Source organism: Sebastes fasciatus, chromosome 23 (genome assembly GCF_043250625.1).
Source record: "Sebastes fasciatus isolate fSebFas1 chromosome 23, fSebFas1.pri, whole genome shotgun sequence".
Taxonomy (NCBI): domain Eukaryota; kingdom Metazoa; phylum Chordata; class Actinopteri; order Perciformes; family Sebastidae; genus Sebastes; species Sebastes fasciatus.
Window position 1 is genome coordinate 6,808,126 of NC_133817.1, and position 24,681 is coordinate 6,832,806.

The 24,681-nt window shown below is 41.9% G+C and overlaps 1 protein-coding gene across 1 annotated transcript in view; it reads left to right on the top strand.

Moving 5' to 3' along the window:
- LOC141762299 (proton myo-inositol cotransporter-like) overlaps window positions 1–24,681 on the top strand; it is a 73,460-nt gene extending 48,779 nt beyond the window's left edge. The window contains exons 5-10 of the mRNA XM_074626357.1: window positions 15,592–15,755; window positions 15,852–15,972; window positions 19,109–19,234; window positions 19,588–19,706; window positions 20,378–20,530; window positions 21,366–24,681. Coding sequence (XP_074482458.1) covers window positions 15,592–15,755; window positions 15,852–15,972; window positions 19,109–19,234; window positions 19,588–19,706; window positions 20,378–20,530; window positions 21,366–21,592 — 910 coding nt within the window. The 3' untranslated portion in view covers window positions 21,593–24,681. The remainder of the gene's footprint in view (window positions 1–15,591; window positions 15,756–15,851; window positions 15,973–19,108; window positions 19,235–19,587; window positions 19,707–20,377; window positions 20,531–21,365) is intronic.

Below are 24,681 nucleotides of genomic sequence, written 5' to 3' on the forward strand. Positions count from 1 at the left end.
CAGTCTGCTCTCTCAAGTTGGGAACCTGACTGCAGCAGATTGATGGAAGTCAAATATGCTCACACAAAGGGGTGCATTTGAGTTCATATTAACACATTGTCCTACTTGAAGTCTTCCCGACAGTGAAGTAAAAGTTAGTTAACACATTCCCCCACAGGTGTGCCCTCTCAGATCTGACTCACTTCGCTGCTTCCGACAAATGTTTGTATATCTAAATCCCAGTCCGTCTAATACAGATATTCGAGATGACTCCTGATCAGATATGTCCCTGAGATCTCACTGGAATTTGTTCACTCCGACGTTATTCAATCAAAACAGCGGTGAAGGGCAAGAAAGCTCAGTGCGCCTCGCTGTGCTGTACCGAGCCACGGATGTATTATGAGACCTGGAACGTTTGTTCGTTTCAAGGCCGTCAACTTTAGAGTACAAGTTGTGTTTTCTATTCAGATGCAAATACTGAATCTACTCTTTTTTTTTTTTTTTTTTTCTTGAAGCATAATGGAAAATGTAATAATATTATAGCTAGGGTTGTCAAAGTTAACTTGATTATAACACGTTAATGCAAATTCATTTTAACGACACTAATTTCTTGAATGCATCAACGCAACTTGCGATTTCAGGTAGTGGTTGTAGCGGGCTCAGTTTTAAAGCTAGAGTGAAGATGCTGCTATCATATGAAACTAGAAAACCTGAGGAATCCATTGGTACCAACCGTGTCAACCGGGCTATGAAACCGCTCAATGAACTACATCAACGAGTATAGAAGCAAAGAGATGAAACTCCAGTGTTTTTTTTGACAACAGCCGCTGCCGCCATTTCGGACTGCTTATTATATTTACAATATTTTATTGTTCAACACAGGCCATTTCGGTGACAATGGAATAGAATTTGTTTTACTTTTGTACGGCACTTTGAAGGCGGACGATTTACTGGCGTCCAGTAGTCGCTTTCAGTCCAAAATGGCAGAAGCGTAGCTCTGCTGCTGGGCGCTGATGTTGCAATGGAACAAACAATTGACTTTCACTTCTTGGCAATATACGTTCTTTGACTACATCTCTCATCTCACACAATATACTTAAATTATACTTTCGGTACGAAATACACAGGCAACGTAGCTTCAGTGATGAGACTTTTAGGTGTATAGTCTTTATAATTATGTATTTTCACAGTTTTATACTGCAACAGTTGAAATAAGGTCCACCGGAAGAAGAAGGACTTTGTTTCTCTATTGGACAAATCAAAAATTTGACCTGATGAACGCATTACTGTGAGTTAAAAATTAATGGGTCACCAAAGTTATTACGATTCATGTGTGTGCCGAAGGTGCAATAGCTGACCACCTACCTGGTCTATGGTTGATTTATGTGATTAATGGTGAAATACCTGCAGAAACAGTCGGCTTGGCTAAGGGTCTCGTTGTCTGCAGCACAGGAAAGGATATTTTGTGACCGTAGACGTGATCTGAACTGAACTCTGCAGAACATCATGACAGATTTGTGAGTACATGCTCACACATCTATGTTTTTTACAGCAGGTTGATTTGAACTCATATGTCAGGCACACTCTCTCTCTGGACTCTCTGGCTGTTATATGAATGACCTCCCTCACCCCATGCACGCACACACACACACACACACACACACACTCCAGTCAGCGAAGCCTGTGTGATGAGAGATGTATTTGTCAATAATACATCTCTCAGGAACCAAAGAAGTGTCAGGTGGCGTGTCTGGTCTGCTTGTCTTTCTGCCCGCATGAGTTGTTGTCCCTGAACGCCTCGCCGCCTGACTGCCTGCCAACGGATGAAGGGATGAAGGGATGGATGGATGGATGGGTATATAGATTACATAGATAGATAAATAGATGAGTGATTCTTTCTCAGCTATTTTTCCTCTCCACCTTTCCCTCTCTGTTCACTCATAAATGTGGAATAATGCGATACAGCAGTGGGTCAATTAGATATCACCCCTCCCCATTAGCCACTGTATCATTTAGATTGAATTAGCCACATAATCTAGCATGTAGAGGTCATTATGGGCTGGTGGGGGGAACTGCTGCGTGTTTGTCTGGATCTTGTCAGGGGCGGGTCAGCGGACTGTGTTGACAAAGCGGCCGGGGGTAAACGGGGGAAAGAAGACGGAGAGAGATGAAGTGAGCAGAGGGGAGAGAGGAGGAAAAAGAGACAGATAGGGTAGGACAGAGGGAAGAAGAAGAAGAGGGCGGAGGGAGAGATGGTGATGAGGTGGAGGAAGGTGTGGAGGGGGATCAAGGCAGATGACAGGCAGAGGGAGGGTGAGATAGATTTATAAAGGGAGACAGAATAAGGGACAAGAAATATTGAGTACAGGAAGAAAAACTCTGTGTTCTTTCATTTCTGTTCCTTTGGCACATTTTGTAACAAGCAGGTTTGTGTTTATACACACTGAATATACAGACAATACATGTTTATATATTATGCGTACACTCACACTGTTATCATTTGTGAAACATGAACTCCTGTGATGTTTTTACTAGCAACTTTTTGTCTGTTTTGTAGTTGTGTGGTCAGGCTACCGTTCATGGCATGACGTTACATCAGTAGAGAAGTAGAGAAAGGAGTTATTGGTGAAAAGTCCAGCTGTGTGTTCCCTCGCCCAGCTCTACAGGAAGTGGTCACAGTGTACTGGTCAAGATGGAGCAGTTAATGATCCGAAAATAACCCAAGGCAGAATAAAACAAACTTATTTTGTTGAAAAAATGATATAATATTGCAAAAGAAATCAACAATGTGTATGTTTCTGTCAGAGTTAACGTGATAACAATGCGTTAACGCAAATTTGTTTTAACGCCACAAATTGTTTAACGCATTAACGCACCTTGCGATTTTTCATTAACCTCTTGAAAATCTGACGGCCACTTTCGGTGGTTGTAGTAGACTCCATTTTCAAGCTAGAGTGAAGATACTGTCTTCATATGAAACTAAAAAACCTAATGAATCCATTGGTACCAACCATGTCACACTAGCTCGTCGAGAAGGAGGCTGAATAACGCTCCAAGCTTGCGCTAAATTTTGGTGAGGAAAAACTGGCATGGACATTTTCAAAGGCGTCCCTTGACTTCTAACCTCAAGATATGTGAATGTAAATGGGTTCTCTGGGTACCCACGAGTCTCCCCTTTACAGACATGCCCACTTTATGATAATCACATGCAGTTTGGGGCAACTCATAGTCAAGTCAGCACACTGACACACTGACAGCTGTTGTTGCCTGTTGGGCTGCAGTTTGCCATGTTATGATTTGAGCATATTTGTTATGCTAAATGCAGTACCTGTGAGGGTTTCTGGACAATATTTTTCATTGTCTTGTGTTGTTAATTGATTTACAATAATAAATATATACATACATTTACATAAAGCAAAAGTATTTGCCCTCTCGAATGTTGATAAGAGTATGAAATACTTGAAAAATCTCCCTTTAAGGTACATTTTGAACAAATAAAAAATGTGTGATTAATTTGCGATTAATCATGATTAAATATTTTAATCCATTGACAGCCCTTTAACGATTGTAGAAGTGAACAAAGACCTACCTGGCTTTACAGGAACAGTGTTGTTCCTTAATTCCATTGTCTTCTGTCTCGATCGTCAGGTGACGTCGTGGTTCAGTTACTTTTACACTCATCTGTAGGCTTTTTTTTTTGTTTCGCTGCTGAATCAGTTTGACATCCTGGATATATCTTTCAAATGCATTATGAAGAACCTTTTGTCTTCCTTTCTCTCTTTTTGTCTCCAGAGATTCGATCATAGTTATGCCCAGAGTGCAATTAGTGACAGTGTGGGCTCTATGGGAGCTCTGACAGCCTGACAGAGTATCAGCGGGGGGCAAATGGTCAATTGGATGGAAACACAGCTACTGTCTGTTCGTGGGACATGTGGTGTGATATTAAATCAATTCTATAATTTTATAAGGACCAAAAAAAGAATAAAAATCCGACAGGTGCCTTGAGAAACCACATTTTTGTATTATTAGTACAGATGATGCAATATAATCTGATATGATATATGACGAGAGCATGTTGTTGTTAGTGGGCAGTTAGGTGTTTTGTCGTTGACACAGGCCAGTTGGCCCTCACAGATGGTCCCGCAGACAAATGTCATGATGCAAATGTCACAAAACGGCAGTTTTTACGTGGTCACTCCGCTGGCAAGACCGCAAGTAGCTGGCAGAGCCCACTCGGTTGTGCGTATGTGTTGTGTGCGTGACTTCATGTTGAGAGAAATGCTGTTTCTTAACGTGTTCCTGTTTGTGTTTGTATGCTTTCAGGCATTCTTAAGCAACTTAATCATGCCAACGTCCTCTGCTGTCTCCAAATGGAGTCGCAGCGAGATCCTCTTTAATGAGAAATATTCTAATTTCCCCCCCTAATCAAATGCAAACAGAAACACATTAACCCTCACTTCAGCACAAACATCTCATTTGCTTAATAGCAAGTTGTCATTTTGTGAAGCACGCTTATTCTGTCGATGGAGTGGCGTTTTACAATGTGTATAATAGTCATTTAAGCAAAATGCAGAGGGCTTGTATAACACAGAAAGCCACGTGTAACAAGAGAAATGAAAGCACAACGTCTGAAAGACTGAAGTTATTTTATATTCAGGTGTTTTCTCTTGTGTTTCCTGATTAGACCTCCTCTCAGGACTCGGGTGTGTTCACGCTGTGCTTGGTTGGCATCTCCCTCAGTCCTTTGGTAGTTTGTTACCTTTATCATTTGCATTAGAAGTACGTACATAACAGGCCTTTTTCACAGAAGACATTTTGACTTGTCAAAAGCACAGGTGTAAATAATAAAATTAACGATGGCTGAATTCCATGCAGCTGCGTTGATTTCAGGGTGCTCAAACAACGAGCAGCCTACATCGATGCCGACTTAACCGGCTGCCCTTACTGACGACGTGCAACGCAGTTTTGTGTTCGTCATGGAACACGCTCCAATGTCAGTTCCGTGCGACTACCACTAAAAACATTTACTTGTAATCTACTCAAACTGACATTTAATTTATTCTACTTTATTGTCATACAGACGTCAACAACATAAAGTAAAACAAATATACCCTCATCTAGTCTGTAGACGGTAGACATGTTCATTAGATTGTAAATTGTTGTATTTACTGTATATATATATATATATATATATATATATATATATATATGCAGTATATATATAATTTTTTACCCCTATCAGGAGCTATAACCCCAAAATGTATTATATCTTCAACTGTGCAATACTGACTCAATAGTGCAATAATTCAGCTGTGCAATAATCTGTTTTACTCCGGCATTAACACTGCATTTATTTATATAGAACATTTAAAATAATATTCTTATTCTACACTATTCTTGCATTCTTATAAATGCATGCATTCATACTATTTGCATAGGTCCTATTTTTCATCATTACTATTTGCACTGTTCTCATATATATTTCTTATTTATATTTTGTTAAGGATTTCTCTATTTTCATATATTCATATTTATATTCTAGAACGGGAGCAAAACGTAACTCAATTTCCCCCCCGGGGATCAATAAAGTATTACTGATTCTGATATTTATTTCCTTGCCAGAGAGAGGGAAGTGTTTCCCAAAGTGGCTGCTGTATTTATACCCTCCACCTTAAAGACGGAGCTTCATTGAGCTGTGAGTGTGACTACAAACGGAGTTCACTCCACCACAGAGTGACGGAGGGTGTCGGGGCCGGATTAGAATTGGGCCAAAATGTCTGCTGTGAAAAAGCCGGGGTGCAATCAGTGAGGATATTGAAAACACCTGTGTCCGTGTGACAGACCTATAAATAGTTTAAAGAGTAGAGGTGAAAAAACCACAGAGCAGGTAATTCATAGAATGGAAATATATTTATTCTCTCTTAATCTCTAACTTGACAGGATGGGTTTTGAAATACCTAAATAAACAAAAATATAAAACTGCCCTTAAATAAGTAGTTACTTATGATTTGGACCAAAGGAAAACAGACTGCTGTTGGTGGTGGTATGTACTCGTATTACCTTTAGTCAAAGCATTTCAGGCAGCACTAATATAATAATAATATGTGCAATAATGAATAAACCAGAATTTAATTTGCATATCTTTGTGAAACATTTGCTTCTAGAAGCTTTGGTGATGTAGTTACTACCCACAGGGCTCGGCTGGTGGCCGGGGAGCCAACAGTTTACACGCCAACCAGGCAGCCACTTTCTGGTTTACTCCCTGCTGATATTATTGCCCTTAGCAACAGCTTCGGTCCAAGTTTGCTAATGCAGTAACTGACAGGAAATAAACTTGGAGGGCAACAGCTTTGGTCACTCATTCACACACCGATGGCTGTGCCTTCGGGAGCAATTTGGGGTTAAGTGTTTTGCTCAAGGACACATCGACATGTGTTAAATCACAAGTCTCCACCACACCTACAAGAGTGGTATAGAACGCCACTCCTGATTAGACCACTCCACCTAGATTATATAAATCTGTCCTCCAGGCCTGAACCCTCCCTTTTCCCTCCAAACAATCCCAGGCAGAACAAAGAAGAGTGATGTGAGTTTAATATGGCTTTTGCACCTTTATATTTTATTTGGTTGAAATGAAACATATATTGTTTGAAAGTTAACAGATTGTTTTGTGTTATGTTAGATACCGAGGTTTAATATTTCAAGGAGTAAAGCCAGATTCCAGATTGTGGATGCATGAACGATGTAAATGAAAATGATCATTACTGCCAGTTCATCACGTACAATACAGCGGTAGAGACTGAAGATGACATTTGGACATCATCATTGGACTGAACCCGTTGTCAATCATGTACTCTGCTGGTTGTTGATTCGTAACTAGCTAAGAGAGGATGACCTCCCTTTGGAGCGTCATTTCACGTGTCTTGGCCAATCACAGACAAGCATGAAAAAAATGAAATGCATTGAGTTGATAGGAGATGTCCCGCCCCAAGGGAGGACGGAGGGTGCTCGACCTCCTCTACCCCCTGAGAAAACTCAAAGGAGAAAAGCAGGTCCACCTTAAGAGAGTCTGAGCCGGCGTTACAGATACAGGAAGTCGGCTCCCGTCTATAGCTCGCTTGAGCGGAGGAGTTGTAGCCTCGTAGCATTTATTCACCGACAAATAAACGGTACACACACTGTCTGCTACAGCTACGCTCACAGCTATAACGCCACCTACAACACACACATGGTCTGTCGGACACTCGCTGAAGTTACGTTGGGAAAGTGGCTGCATGTCCGCGACACTACACGCAACACCGTGGCTGCTAAGTTAACGCTCCCGGACGGGACTGTCTGTTGTGCTCATACACTGCAGCTGGCGCACCGCTGCATACGAGGCAAAAATCTTGTCGGTTAATGGTTAATAGTCGGTTAACGAGGGTTGGTTATCGGTTAAGAATATTTTTCAAAATTAGCATCCCTAATTTGAACCAATTACTCTTTTATATTTTGATCTCCCTCTTTCCTCTCGAAAAATAGAGGAGGAGCAACCTGCTCTGCCTCTCTGGACCGGCCTCCTCTGGTGTGTGTGTGTGTGTAGTCTGAATCAGAACATCCAATCTGCAGTGTACCTATTCGGGCTAAGCGTTTTTGTTCCAGAGCATAAATGCGCCGCGGCTCTGTGTTCGTATGCATTCATTTGAAAAATAGGCCAGTTCCCACGAGGATCTCTATCTCTGTCTCTCTCTCTCTCTCTGTGTCTCTGCAGCCACATCTTTTCCTGTCTGTCCATTTGTTCTTGTTTTCACACCCACATCCCTCCTCTATTTTCTCCAACCATTCATTCTTCCTCTCGCCTCTCCATCCTTTTCTCACTTACTTCCTGCTCTCTCTCTCTTCCCCTGCCTCCTTCTGTTTCTCCGTTCTCACACCTCGTCACTTAGTCTCTTACTCAGTGAGTCGGTCACTTACTCGCTCACACACACATACACACACACACACACACACACACACACAAGCGCTCGCTCGTTCATTTTCACCCACTCACTCACTACTTGCCCACTCACACACACACACTTACACTTGTTTGTTCGCTCAATCTCCCGCTCTCTCTCTCTCTCATTGTTGCCTTTACAGTGAATCCTTCCCTCTAAATCCATACTATTAAGTCACATAATGAGATCAGCGCTCCGTCAATAAGTAGCACTCTGTTAGAGCGTTAGGGAAACCTTCCCTTTAGTTCTCCTTCGCACTCTCGCACGCATGTATAGGTTTGTCATCACTCGTCATTTAACTGCTCCGGCAGCATCATGACCTTCTCTGTTAGTCAGGCAGCTTCCTTTGTTTCCTCTGGAATGAAAAGAGGTTTAGGTAGATTTTGAAGTACCGTTTTAGCCAGTTGGTAACCTCCAGTTCTGAGAAGTAAGCAAATGCTGAAGTGCCTTAAACTTGCATTCTTTCTAACAGCCAGCAGGGGGCGACTCCTCTGGTTGCTAAAAGAAGTCTGATTGTATAGAAGTCTATGAGAAAATGAGCCTACTCCTCACTTGATTTATTACCTCAGTAAACATTGTAAACATGAGTTTATGGTCTCAATCACTAGTTTCAAGTCTTCTTCAATACAGCATGATGTTCATTTAGTAAATTATGGTCCCATTTAGAGTCAAATAGACCATAAAGCAGGAGATGCTTTAGGGCGGGGCTACCTTGTGATTGACAGGTCGCTACCACGGCGTTGTCTGGTCTGGGAGTTGTCCGTGTTTTTGTCTTACAACTTTTACCCTTTCACAGTGTGTTTTCAGTTCATGAAAGTTAATTGTAACATTGGTTGCCTAAAAATGACCAATTTTCAGCATTTAGTTTTACTTAGCTCCACCTACTCATGACACAAAAACCAAGATGGCGATGACCAAAATGCTGAACTTGAGGCTTCAGAATTGTAGTTCACAAACCAATGGGTGACGTGACGGTGATTAAGTCCACTTCTTATACACAGTCAATGGTTGCAGCAATGCAAACAAAACCATAAAGATCGTGATTATTATCAATATCATGGAGATAAATAAAAAAAAAAAAAAGAAATGACACAAGAAGTTTGACTTATTGCCAGTTTATGTTAGCTAAAATTGTGTTTTGTTTTAAAAATCTACGTTTGAAAAGTGAAAGTGAAACTTAATGCTTGTGAACACAAAGACAACTACACGCCCCCGACCTCCGCCTTATATGGAGTTTCCCGATGTCTATACTATAGTGCTTTGACTTTCGTTTCCTGTCATAATTGCTGCGGTTGAGGTCGGTGTCGTCTTCTTTTATTCCTTCTTTTGATGATCGGCATGTGAATCGATGATAAAACCTACTATTGGGTGTAGCAGGCCCCTTCTGACCCACATCTATGAGGATTATAACCACTGGTAATGCCCATTTAATTAACTGATAACAGTCTAAACAGCTATTTTACAGCAGCAGAAGTCAAACCTTTTCATATTGCTCTGGAATTCACTGAAAACTGTCTCTATCTGAAAGGTGGCAAATCAAAGCAACCTAGAAATGTGTTGCTAAAATGTGCAAAGCCGCCAGTGTGGTCCTTTAAGACCCCATGTTGTGCGCTCCCAAGAGTCAGAAGCCTCCCAGACGATCCAGTAACGTGTCAGTTAAATGTCAACCGTGAGTCAGCCGAGTCCTCTCATCATCACCCATGGGAAATGGGCTGAGAACGGCGGGGGAGCGATCGAATACAAGTGGGAGATGGAGTCGAGCGGAAACATGTCTATTATCTATTTAAATTAGCTAAATGAGAAATCAGGCGTGTATTCATTTTATAAGTGTTACTTTACTGTATGTCGGCTGTATCTGCAGTGCAAATCACTGTTTTTCAATTTTCAGTGGAAGTGTAAAATTGACAGAAAGAAATTGACAGACTTAAAAGAACAGATTTGGTTGCAGGGATTTGATTTATTCCACCTTTTAGCTAGTGATAGGTGTAAATGACTTGACAAGTTGCGATACAAGAACTAAATACATAAACGTACCCGTGAAATGTGTATTTTCTCTTCCACCTGTCACTTTCCTGTTTGCTCCCTGCAGCTACTTTCCTTCATGTGTCTCTCTCTCTTTTCTCTCTATCTTCCCCGCTGCATCTGTCTTTCCTCCCCGGCTGACGTCCGTGTTGTCACTCTCCATTAATGTTGCTGAATGAGAGGTTTGGATTGGAAGCGTGACAGGAGTGAGGATCCATGTTTCCATTTTCAGACCGGGGTTAGGGCCAGATCACACCTTCCCGTGTTTGTTTCGCACCGACGCTCCGCAGGGGGTCTTATGTAAAAGACAGTGGGTGGGTGTGTGTTTGTGCACGTGGGCGTGTCTGTGTGTGTATTTGTGGGACAGAGAATGATGACATCTCTGTTACTCAGTGTGTGTGTGTGTGTGTGTGTGTGTGTGTGTGTGTGTGTGTGCTCTCTGATGATTACTTTTTATCTGCACAGAGGAAGATGATCACTCTGTGGAGGTGTAATCAAATTAAAATTACTTCAATACAATCTGATAATCAGGGATCATTACCAGGAGACTGTGGTTCTGATCTTTGATCATGTTATTATTATCTGTGTGTTATGATGGCAAACTAGGATTGAAACCTTGTTCCTCTCACTGTAAATGATAATAGGTGTTCCTATTGAGTGCTATTTCACATATAAAGTATAAGATGTAGAAGGATAATATAACCTATGTGCAGTTGTAACTGAAGGATATATGCTTTATGCAGGGGTCACAGCACAAAGTTACATTCGCTCGTCAATACGAATCTGGTGACGTAGTGACTACTCGCACGGCTAGTTGGTGGCTAGCAAGCTAGCAGTTCAGGCCGTTCGCACGAAAAAGCGTATGAATGACACGATAATGCACAAGGCTTTTAGCGTGCAATAATGCCTTTCTTGCATTTGGCGTGTCATTTGTACGCCATGTAGTCTGTTCTGACTGCAGTGTAAATGCATCCGCATAAATATGCGTAGAATAAAAAGCGAGAAAGACTGCTTATCGCGGGCGGAGAGGTGGATGGGTCCAACAAACACAGGACGTTTAACCAGGAGACCGGTGTTCGAGACAGGCGTTTTGTTTTTTAAGTTAGTTAGTTAGTGACGTTTGTCACATATTTTTTAGTGATGTTTGCGTCAGGTTTTCTGTACTTATGTTACGTTGTTTCCGTAGGTATTTTACTTAGTTTATGTACTTATTACAAGCCCAACCGTGACGTTTTTCCTAAACCTAACTAAGTGGTTTTGGTGCCTAAGCTTTAGTGCAGACATTAGCGCAGTTTTGTTGCGTGGCGTACAAATGACACGTGAAAAACCTAAAATACGCCGTCATGACACGCAGAATGTTCTAATGTCTTGCTATTTATACGCCTTCCTGTGAGATCGGGTTGAAGTGACATTCGCTCATCAATCGAAATTGGTGACGTACACAACCAAACACAGCATCAACTAAACTCACCAACACTAATTAACTTGCTTCAAAAGTATAGAAAGTAATCGGTGAAATCATTATTTCTTGCAGAATGAGAACAACCGACCTCTCGACCTCGATAGATGTGGTATGGGACCACTTCCTAAAAGAGTAGCAACAGCCCTTCAGTTAATCCTCAGACTTTCAAGGCACAGAATGGCTGCATATTAGCAGCATTTTTCCATTTTCTTCCTCTCAGTACAGTTTTTATGAAATCCCCGCAGGCTCCCAGAGGCCCAGGTAATTGGACCAAATCCAGTCCTGACTCACCTCTGACCCCCCTCAGACACCTTCTTATTAAAGCCAGTTTCCATTGTGAACATTGTTACTGTTTAATAACCGTGCCTTTTCTCCCACTCTCAGTTCTTATGAATTAATGTATTTTTTAAGTTTATTGTGAAAGACTGCTTTGTGTCTTAGAAGATCAAAATGAAAGAAAAATATGCACTTTCGGACATCAGACATCTGGAACTACCTCGGTGGTCTGTTTCATTCAGGTCCTGCTTGACTTCCCTGGGAGTGTTTCTTGTCACTTTGCAAGTATTGAGTGTTTCAGACTGAGAGGTGTCACTTTCTATCAGGGGTGACAGCTTAAATCTGTCCTGTTCGGCATTCAGGCTTGCAGCCAGTGGACTATCTCCAGGTCTGAAAAGTGAAGCCAATGCAGGAAGTGCCTTAAACTTGCATTCTTTCTAATAGCCAGCAGGGGGCGACTCCTCTGGTTGCAAAAAGACGTCAGATTGTATAGAAGTCTAAATGAGCCTACTTCTCACTTGATTTATTACCTCAGTAACCATTCTAAACATGAATTTATGGTCTCAATCGCTAGTTTCAAGTCTTCTTCAACACAACATGATGTTCATTTAGTAAATTATGGTCCCATTTAGAGTCAAATAGACCATAAAGCAGGGGATGCTTTAGGGCGTAGCTACCTTGTGATTGACAGGTCGCTACCACGGCGTTGTCCGCATTTTCGTCTCACAACTTTAACCCTCTCACAGTGTGTTTTCAGTTCATGAAAGTTAATCGTAACATCGGTCGCCTAAAAATGTCTTATTCAGCATTTAGTTGTACTTAGCTCCACCCTCAGGTGTCACTTCTGGTTGCAAAAAACCAAGACAGCGACGGCCAAAATGCCAAACTTGAGGCTTCAAAACTGTAGACCATAAACCAGTGGGTAACATGACAGTGATTACGTCCACATCTTATACACAGTCTATTGTTGCAACACTGCAAAATACCTTAAAGATCATGAATATTATCAATATTATGGAGATAAATACCAAAAAAACAAAAAAAAAAAAAGATGTTTGACTTATTGCCAGTTTATGTCAAGTAAATGTGCACACTTCATTGTCTGTCAGATTCCTTTCACTAAGAAATAAGAATTAAGTGCATATTTTTATCAGGACAAACAAAACTGGCTCCCAGAAATGAACAATATGCCATTTTGAAGAATTTTAACGACATGCCAAAGTAAATAGCGAGGACTTTCTGTACCACAGTGTTCTCTGTGTGTACCCATTAAAATGATGCATTCTCATCTTGGGAAGACTTTCCATGAGCAGCAGCGCTTCTTCACGCATTGATTCCAAAATTTCAGCTCGTCTCCCAACCAGCTTTTCCCTCGATGCTGAGATGAAAAAAAACAAAAAAACACATTCATAAGCAAACCTGATGCTCTCTGCAGATCTGCGAGGAGACACAAAGAATTAGCACAAGCACAAATGACGCTGCATACATTATTTTTCCAAGGCCGTCTTCTGTTGTCCTGCTAACAATTCAGTCGCCTGTTACTAGATAACAACACTTTTCACAGGAGGACTCAGAGGAGGGTGCAGAGGACGGGTAATCACAGTTATCAGGAATTAGACAGGCCCAAGTTCACCCCCTTGAGTGTCTGAGACGCCAATTCTGTGATGCTTTTTACACTTCTTGGCGCAGTGGTCAGAAAAAATTATCATTTTGTTTCTGCAGGCTGTTATTCACAGTAGTTTAAGTCAGAGCATATTGTTTGTGTGTGCATGTGTGTGACCGTGTGTGTGTGTGTGTGTGTGTGCTGTAATCAGTAATCAGTAAGATGCAGGGCTGGAGATGGAGCACAGCAGGCTGCACCGCTGAGAACAGAAATAGTTGCTTTTACTCCCGCTGCTGCTCCAAAATCAACTCATTTCTTCTGGCATTTGTGTCTCCGTGTGTCCGTTCAGCACATGCATTTGCTGCTAGATATAGTTATATAAGTTTGCAATAAAGCCGTCTGTAACTTTTATCACCAAAGCTTTTTAAGAAACAGAATTTCACACCATCTCATCTCTTGTTCTGTTCCCGTCCTGTCTGACTGGATACCATGGCAGAAAAGTAACAAGTTATTATGCAAATCCCTCAATTGAATGTCTTTGTTTTGGAGAAGAGAGACAGAGAACAATCCTTTTGAAGAGATGAAAAGCAGAATGCTAATTCTGAGTTGCCTGTCGAGACACAAAGAGAGGTAGACAATGCGGGAGACTTTTTTATTTTTCTTTAACGAGAATTAACTTCTTTGTATTTGCATTCTCTACGGGTTTACTATTTATATACAGCTTGTGTACATCCTTTGTGGGTGAGAGTTATATATATATATATAGGGACACCTTGAATCAAATCCTTGCAGGTTTATGTGGTTGTGCAGCCATCACGGCATCATAATTGAAGTGGGGGAAATGGACCCCATCCAGCTGTTGACCGCGGTCTGTTTAGAGCCTTGTTGATGATGATTGGGAGGTAATCTGCCTACGTGGAGCAACATGGTGCCAGAGTTGCAAGTATAATTATACTGTATGAGAACAGAGAGGGGGGGAAAGAGAGGGAGAGCCATTGAAAGTGACTGGTGAGAGACTATTTATAGCTGATTGCTAACATGAGTGGCTGGTACTCAAGTAGAGAGGCTGTGATTGGTGGATGAGTGTTTGGGCTCTCAAGAAGAGAAGTTATGGTTGGTTTGTTGACTTGTCTCGACTCATGATGTCATATGTTTAGTTATTTAAAGTATTTTTTTGAAACTTGTGTATTATTACTGCAAAGATATTTATGTAGTAAGGATAATTGTGGTAGAATTATTACCTCCGCCAAGCAAGAAGGCCTAGGAAGGAGGTTATGCTTTCACCGATGTTGGTTTGTTGGTTTGTTTGTCCGTTAGCAGGATAACTCCAAAAGTCTGTGATGGATTTGAATGACATTTTTTGGAGGCGTGGGGTGTGGCTCAATGAACAATCCATTAGACTTTGGTGGCGATCCGGATCATGATCCGGTTTCGGGAATTTTTCTTAATAACTACGCTCAGCCTGTGCATTAACACCACAGGCTTTAGGACATGCATCACACCGCCTCTTTCCTTCTGCCAGCAGAGGGATGGACAGAGACGTTCAGCTACGTTCAGCTGATCGCAACATAAACACAAATACACGTGGATGATGGTGCAAGCTGAATGGAGAGGGGGGGCAATCGTACTCGGGCAGCTTGGCGGAGGTCTGCGCTCCCCGAGTGCCACTCTAGTTACTGACTATTTTGGGTGGACACACTTTTTTTTACCTCCAAATAAAGTGGTTTAAAGCAGTGGTTCAGCATTTTGGGAAATACTCTAATTTGCTTTTTTGGGGCGACTTCGAAAGATACCACTCTCATGTTTGTACGCTGCCAGTTAGCTTAGCTTAGCATAAAGACATCGGGAAACAGCAAAAACCAAAGGGTAAAAACAATACAATGTTTTAAGGGAGGTTTGGACTGAATCAGACTAGCTGTTTCCACGTTTCTAGCCTTTGCGAGCCGCACTTCGTCACTGCCTGATGTGAATCTGGCGGAACTCTTGGTAAGAAAGTGAATGTGTGTTTCCTAAAATGTCAAACTGTTCCTTTAAATAATCAGGCTAATCTGTTGACTTCTTTACAACCTCTCTGATAATCTGCTCGTATCTGTTGCCCCATCGGACTTATTGCAATTGCCATGTTCCCACAATAATCCTTTAATTTTTCTGCTCTTTAGCTCTTTATCTGGTATAAAAAAGGACCATTTTCCACTTTTAGACTGGAGAAAGTGTTGTTTAAATGTCACAACGACAGTAACTCATTGGTTATTTTCTGTCTTTGTGTTCCACAGGTACTACAGCGCCACCATCCTGCAGATGTCAGGAGTGCGGGACGACAGGCTGGCGATCTGGTTGGCCGGACTCACCACCCTAACCAACTTCCTCTTTACCCTGCTGGGAGTGTGGCTGGTGGAGAAAGTGGGGCGCAGGAAGCTCACCCTGGGCAGCATTATAGGTAACTCACTCAGAATGTCCACATCATCAGGTAGTGATGTCCACAGATCCGAACAGTCCTTCTTGCATGTTATGTGTTGTCATTTTTTTTCAACAGGTACATGTTTGAGTTTGAGTCTGCTGGCTGTTGGTTTCCTGATGTCTGCCCAGCACAGTCCTCCTGTCACCTTCCACCCGTTAGACCCATCTATGGCCAACTCTACCTGCTCCAAATACCAGTGAGTACATACGTGTAGAGTTCACTTTGGTTCCAAGTAGCATTCATTAAAGAGGACCTATCATTATTATTATTTTCAGGTGCATACTTGTATTTTAGGTTTCTACTGGAACATGTTTACATTCTTTATTGTACAAAAAACACTTTATTTTTCTCATACCCGCTGTGCTGCAGCACCTCTTTTCACCCTCTGTCTGAAACGCTCTGTTTGAGCTTTTTCCCAAAGTAAGTCTATGGGGAAAAGTATTTTTGGGCCCAATGCATCACGTGACTGACACAGAAGTTGCAGTACCGCCGTTTGGCCCCCACAAAAGTCCGGATCGATGGCCGGCGCACTTCCTGGGGGCTTGGTATTATGCAAATGTGTTACTTGGTGACATCACCACGTTACGGAAGAAAAGGCGGGACTTCAAGCGAGGTGTTTCAGGCGGTTCAGGAGCAGTGCTTCTGTGTTGGAGAGTAACTCCCTTTGGCGTGGACTTTGGGCTTTGTAACTTTGCAGACCGTTAATATGCTCAAAAAAACTATATAACACACTAAAGGAAAGGGAAAAAGCATAATAAGTCCTCTTTAAGCTGCTGCTGCTGGCTCCTCTGCTATGAAACAATGAGCACTTATTCATCTACCCTTATTACAAACCATAAGCAAAAACTATTTACAGAACAAATCATGATTTTACAATCCAAGGAAGCTGTTTAAAACTGACTCAGGACCGGGAATGATTAGTTTGAGCCCTTTAAATTACTCCCAATGCTAATTGTAATCCCAAAGATATAAATAAAAAAGGAGCTTTACGGTGTTTAGATATGAATTCAACATCCAGGTGTCCTCCGAAGACGAAGCTGCATACATTTATTTAACAATTAGACACTTTTTATAAGCATACCAAAGGATTGATAAAGATTGCTCTGCTGTTTTATCCCCCTCTCCACCAGCTCTTCACTAGGGGGTTGATATTAAGTGCCATTATGTCACATTATGCACACAGGTATAGATGAAAACAGAGAGAGCTATGGCAAGACCGCTGTTCACCTCAGAGCACGTCTGCTCTTTTTGTAAAAGCACTCAATACTTTACAGTGTCAGACTATCAATCCTGGAGAGCACTCTCAGTGGTGGAGAGCTTCGGAGGATAAAACTCTTGCTAAAAGGATATTTGTGGTGAAGCTATCGCAAGTTTTCACACATACATTAGTACGGATCTCGAGGTGGAAATTAGTGCCAGGTCAGATTTGTGCGCTTTACCCAGCAGAAGACGTTTTATTCTGTGTTTCCTCTGACTGGTTTATTAATAGCAGGGAAAAAAACAATGGGTTGTCATGGAAACAGTACTGTAAAGATGCCGGGGTAAATATTGTTCTTGTCTATATGACTTTTTATCATCTCCCAAAACCTTCAGGCCGAATGAGGCTACAATTCACTTCATTGTCGCCACAAAAGGGCAAACACAGACAGAGAGTGTGTTTTTGGAGATCAGATGCCTCCGTGTCCCAATTTACTCTCACTTACGCAGAGACAAGATGAAGCTCGTGTGTAACGACGCTCTTTCATCATAACAACAAACAACGCCTAATGGACTCGCTGTCCGGCACCCACACGCTGTAACACACACCAACACACGGGTAATTTGAAGAGATGAGTGCTTTTACCACACTGTAGTGGCTTCATTGAGTTCACTTTACTCCACACAAGCCCACACATCTCCTCTGCAGAGGCCTCTCTCTGTGGACGGGACGTCTCATTTATTTAAGGAGTGTATTCTTAAGGTGTCTCCAGTGGGGGATTGACTGTAGGCTACTGACGCAATCTCTCGGATATGCTATCTTTAAATCGATAAATGACCGTGCAGTTGATGGATTCATACTTGATGTTGAGCCAGACATGAAAAAGAAGAAGCAGCATTGTTTTTGTGTTGCAGTGTGGAGCTAGTTAAGTCCATAGAGTGTCTATAAGAAGTGGACGTAGTCACCGTGACGTCAACCATTGGTTTGTGGACTGCTGTTTCGAAGCCTTCGCCCATCGCAATCTTGTTTTTTGGCAATTGCCATCTTGTTTTTTGCAACCAGAAGTGACACGAGAAGGTGGAGCTACGTACAACCGAACGCTGAATAAGACATTTTTAGGCGACCAAAATGTTACAGTTAAATTTCATGAAGTGAAAACACACTGTGAAAGGGTTAAAGTTGTCAAATGAAAACACGGACAACTCCCAGACCGGACAAAGCCGTGGTAGTGACCTGTCAATCACAATGTAGCCACGCCCTAAAGCATCCCCTGCTTTATGGTCTATTTGACTCTAAATGGGACCATCATTTACTAAATGGACATCATGCTGTATTGAAGAAGACTTGAAACTAGTGATTGAGACCATAAACTCATGTTTACAATGTTTACTGAGGTAATAAATCAAATGAGAAGTAGGCTCGCCCCCTGCTGGCTAGTAGAAAGAATGCAAGTTTAAGACACTTCAGCATTGGCTTCACTTCTCAGACCCGGAGGTTGCCGCCTGGTTAAGTCCGAGAATTAGTAAAGTATGATGGGGTTTAAACTTTCCAAAAATCTACTAAAGAGCAGGGCGGAGCTGCTAATGTTCACCTAAACTGAGATAGTAGCATCCGGGGCCAGCTTCCACACAGCGGGGGAAATTGTACAAAGTGCAGTTTATTTTAGTACAGATAAACACACTGTAAACACACACAAGAAAAAAGGGCAATTAGTCAGATCTCCACAGAATAATAGTTTTTACAATCAAGGAGAAAACTCCACAACCGGTGATAATACACAGTTTTATTTATATCTAGTTGACCTCAGTGTGAAATTAGAGCAAGGTGCCCTGCACACGGGGAGGCTGCAGCCTGCAAAAATAGACCTCTGAAAACAAAACACACATTTCATTCCCTTCCATCAAGATAACAACAACAGCAACAAACCTGATGGAACTGCAATGTGCCCTTGTGAAATGAAGTATCTGTGCTGGGATCAACAGTATTGGTAGCCTATAGGCAGATGTAACTCAATACTATACTTTTATGTTTGTGAAAAGTAAAGGAATATGACTCCAATAGCTACCAGGCAGTACGATTGATTGATTGTGTTCAGGGGAAATTATAGCTAATGTGTGTGCCATTTGGCTCGCAGGCTGTGTGAGCCGTGCATGCTGGACCCAGGATGTGGCTACTGTTACCGTGAGAACGCCTCGGCGCTCCTCACCTCCTCCTGTGTGCCCGTCAACAAGGCCTCCACCGAGCAAGCAGCATGGGGCAGGTGAGTCACAGGATGCTGCACGAGTATGTGTTTAGGATGTAGCAGGCGGGGGGGATACGCTGTGGTGGAAAAACGTTTGGATAACATAGGATGAGAATATATATTTAGAGTCTAGTGCAGGGGGTCTGCAACCTGCGGCTCCGGAGCCACATATGGCTCTTTAGCTCCTCTCCAGTGGCTCCCTGTGGATTTTTAAAAATGGAAATGAATAACTGTTTTTTGTTTACATTTTCATTTTTATTTATCATTGTTGTAGGTCTAGGCTCTCTTTTGATTGTAAAGGTTGCTGACCCCTGGTCGAGTGTCAGGAGTGATTGATAAAAGCTTAATGAGTGTGTGCCTCCCTCTTCCAGATGCTCCAACTCCAGCTTGATGAGAGATCAGACCTACTGGGCCTACAACTACTGTCCCACGTCCTACTCCTGGCTGGTTTTACTGGGTCTGGTCCTCTACCTGGCTGCCTTCGCTCCAGGTACACTTGTCATTTCAGTGTCACTCGATCTAAAATCAGGTTTTGTTCACATTGCTGTGTTAAATTTAACATCAAATATTGTGCTATTTACTTTAAAGGGATAGTTCAGGTGTTTTGAAGTGGGGTTGTATGAGGTACTTTTGTTAGTTCACATTCACCAGAGTCACACAATAGCACAAACAAACTGACATATCGAGGCAGTGGTAGACCAGCAACTCCCCGTGTTGTGCGAGGTTAAAATTACAGGTTTATTCAATGGAGTCTGGTGGCTTTTGTGAGAGCATTGATGGATGCAACGGCTTCAGTTCCCCGTTAGAAAGGGCTGTCTGACGGCAATGTGCAGTAACTCCTGTCTGCTTCAACAAGCTGGCGGCGTGCTGACTGTCATCTACTGAAGGTAATACGCAGACTGTGGATAAGTACCTCATACACACCTCAAAACAAACTACCCCTTTAAAGCTACAATATGCAAGTTGAGATGGGAGGTTCCTTCTTGACCCAGGAAACATCACTCTCACCACAAGGTCCATTAGGAAGCTGCTCTGGAGCTTTCAATCATGTCATGCAATCCTCCTCAGCAGATGGAGTTTGCCCATTTGTCATGGAATTGTAGATGACATACTATACTTCTCCATCCTCTGATAATAAGGCTCTCATCTCATCTCTCTCAGGGATGGGCCCGATGCCGTGGACCATCAACTCAGAGATCTACCCTCTGTGGGCGAGGAGCACAGGCAACGCCTGCGCTGCCGGAGTCAACTGGACCTTCAACATCCTGGTGTCCCTCACTTTCCTCCACCTGGCTCAGTACTTCACCTACTACGGTCAGTTTCTGGGCTGCAGAAATTCTGAACAAACCAATTTATTTTTTATTTTTCTGTGGAAGAGATTTTCTTTCTTTTATAAATCCAGTCAAACTTCAGCTCATGTAATTTCATGACACTTCCTGTCAGGAGCAATTACCAGCAGCAATCAGTGCTGTCAGTCTTCATCTTATTCCGTCAAACCTCTCAGCACATCTTGTGTAACATATCATACATCTATACGATACGTCAAAACCAGCAAAGCAGGTGACAGCTGATTGATACCCTGATGTGTTTCCAACCTTTTTCTCCTTCCACACCTCCTCCGTTAGTGTTGCGGAGGCATCCTGAGCTGCAACAGGGTTAATGATTGATTTCTGAGTCGTTCATCCGCTCACTCCAGTTTATAAGAATTGTTCGACGTTGCTATAGAAATGGTAATTGTATTTAGCATAATGCACTTAAAAATGTCTGCTTTGACAAGGAGAAAATAGAGATCACAGCGGTCAGGAAATCTCATTAAACTTCTGTCTCTGTGTGAACACGTTTTTAGGTGTAGTAAGCCATTGTGACAGTGGAACTTCTACTTTAACGTTATCGTGTGGTGACCAGCAGCCTGGAAGTAACATTTCAATTTGGTAAAACATTTGCCAGCACACACACACACATCTCCGTAGAGGTTTGTGGGCAGTCAGCATCCAACTGCCTTCAGGATCCACCAGTGTTTCTTTTTCTATAGATGAATGAACTCATTTATAAAAAGCGACACTGCTCTCAAAAGCCACGCCAGCGTGTTCCTCTCGTTTGTTGGTCTTCAGTGACGCTGTGTTCTTTTGTTTTTCTAACCATTCCCTAGGAGCTTTCTTCCTCTACTCCAGCATGGCTCTGCTGGGCTTCTTCTTCGTCTACGGCTGCCTGCCGGAGACCAAAGGCCGCCGCCTGGAGGAGATCGAAGCGCTGTTCGAAAACCAGCTCTGCTCCTGCGGCGTCTCCGATTCGGACGAGGCGCGGCAGGTTGAATACATCCGAGTCAAAGGTTCGAACTACCATCTATCGGACAACGACGCATCCGACGTGGACTAGGGAGAGTTTGAGTTTTAGTTAGCTTCGGTGATCGCTGAGTGTAATATCTTTCTTTTGTTGTTGTTGTGTGTGAGCTGAGGAGCCACTGGTTACCCTCACGATGAGGTTAAGAAGGCCTTTTATGCTTGTATCATAATGTGAGTGAGTTCCCTTCCAATACAGGGATACATCAGACCGGCACATACGGGTGATTCACAAAAAGTCAAGGCCGCGCCCCCTTTTGTGGGAAAGAAAACCCAAAGATTTGTATGCATTCATCTCTTGATAAACAAACGTTTGTTTTATACACGTCTAATAATTATTTAGCGATCTTGCCTGATGCTGATCGCCGTCATGTCCCTTCAGTCTTCCCCCGTCTAACACAGTATTTGCTTATCCAGACTTCTATACAGATATGATTGAATCACGTTAGGCTAAGTGTTGTCTGTAAATAACCAACGCGTTAATATCCAACTGTTTGATCTATAGGCTTAGATTTAGTTGGAGACGACAGTCTGATGCTGCTAACGTTAATGTATGACTGTATTACTGCAGCAGCCTCACACCCAAGCTAACGTTAGCTAGCCATGCTAGTCACTGTCACCAGCATCATTTAGTGGTTTACCACACTGAGTGATTATTCACATATCATATGTCCCTCAAATCAACAGCGTTTTGACGTTTTCTCTCCTGTGACAGCAAGTTTCTTTACCCCCAAAAGGGAGCGCAGCCTCGGCGATGACACCATGCTGGTCTGGTCTATAGCTTGGAGCCATACAGCTCCTCTATTAGATCTTTTTTAGGACATGGCAGGGGAACAAATCAGCGTTTTTGGATTCATTGTTGGTGCAACCAACTATACAGCAACTCTTCGGCATAGCGTTATCACTATTACCGGTTTGTTTAAAGTAGAAGTTTGGAGACATCTTTCAACTTCTTCTGTTTACTCTGTTACCGTCTGTGAGGGACACAGGATTGTTTTCCCCCCAAAAGGGGGCGTTGTCATGTGAGCCTACTCTGGATGACGTATTGCCGGTCTGATGTATCCAAACACACTCATGCATTTGTCGGCCTATTCTCTGAAATGAGGTGTGAACTTGACGCCAAATCTGGAGTCAAACCTGCTTTTAGTAGACAGCTGAATCTTCAACCACGCACCACAAATATCTAAACTACAAAATGACTGTTGAACAACACTGCATGTACAAAATACAAGGGACACAGATGGCAGAGGCTGCGGCTCAGCATCAGGAAGATGTTCCTAATATTTTGTACATTTGTTGACTAAATATCATTTATACACGATGTTGTACGTAGTGTACAGCCATCCTACAGCAAAGTTACAGTAAACGTGGTGTTGAAAACCAGGTTCGTGCGTCCGGTTACGAAACTTTTCGTCGACACGACAGCAGTTGTGACTTCTCGTCGTGTATCTATAGAACCATTATGCCTTTCTATATGAAACACATCTCAAGTTACATGTTGTTTTAAGCTTGTAGCATAGCGCACTAATGTCGGTTCCTCATCTGATGACTTATGTCTTAGTTCGTGGTCGTTCTGATATTGTTGTTTTTTTTATGAAAAGCAAACACCAGAGATGTACAGTATATTGTTCCGAGTTTAGAAAACTTGTATTGTCAGTTGGTGCCTAAACAAAACCACTCACCAATCTAGTAGCACTGAAAGGAATAAAAGTTGCTATTTATTTATTTAAATATTTTTTGTACTAATTGCTTGAGCATAGTCTGTTTTTTAAGTTTTAGGCCTGCAATTCTGTTGCTTACCTGCCTCTAAAAATGGCAGTTTTTAACATAATACTATGGAGAGTACCGTCTCGTGTCACCTAAACTATGAGCCCATGTTATAAACCTGGGTACAGCAAAGAAAGCGGTAGACTAAAACGATGGTTTTATGATCTTCTAAGTATGTAATGCCATCCTAAACATGATCATATTAGTGCCTGTGTGTATTGTGAAGGTCCCTGCTGGCCGTTTTTCAGTCCAAATCCCTGAAATGGATATATTATAGCTTTTTTTCCCTTATTTGACATGTACATATTTTACATTTTCACCCGTGATGGAATGTTTTTTTTACTATAATTTCATGTATTTTTGATTTTGTCTTCCTTCATAGCCTTATGTACAAATAGCAGAGCATATCATTTATGTGGTTCTCGTGTCAAAGGTCGAGGCTTTCGCGTAATTTGCCACTGTCGTTTTGTAAAAAAATTGTAAAAATTGTGCACCTTGTTAGTCAAATATACATAGATTTTTTTCTGTGTAGCAAAAAACAGTTTGAAGGTAGATTACGGAGTATCTTTGTGTAACAAAAACAAAACAAGGCACTAAACAGGCCCGTCATTTTTTGACACGTGGGTCCCAACCCATCATGAATTAATAAGATATAATACCTCTTTTTAATATAACTTTTCAAATAAGAAGCTGTTCATCAAACAGCTGCGGCACAATAAGGATATTTTCAGTGACCCCGTCAAAGTCGAATGAAGTATTTGCATCGAGTATTGTGATATTTTTTGGTATTGTCGAGGTGTCACACGTACATATGGATGCCTATGGGAATTATTAATCAGTATAAGAGGAATTAGTAACATATTATGCTCATAAATGGCAAGACAGTAATACAATTTAAGTTTAAAGATGGAGAAAAGTATAATTCAGAATGTGATGGTATTATCTGTTCTGTCTTAAAAACCACACACACTAGTTTTGTACTCAAAGTATTATAACAGGAATTAAAACACACAGATAAAGCTCCATGCATTAACACAGATTGTGTAATTAAACTTGTGTTGACCAAATATATTAGCGTGATTGTTCCAGCTGTTGACATCCAGTCGTGTTAACGCTGTCAATGTGTACTTCTGGTGAAAAATGGTCGCAATTCTTTTTCTATGTGAACCAACTACGTGTGTTTCTACAGTTTACGAGGAACTACAAAAATACCAATAAAAACGAGTGCTGTATATTTGATTATTGTTCCAGCTGTATATGTTTTGCTAGAGTTTATATTCTATTAAAAAAGTCAATATCTTCATGAAATCTTAACACTTGAACGTGTATACGGGGAAAGAAATAAACTTATGAATCGGA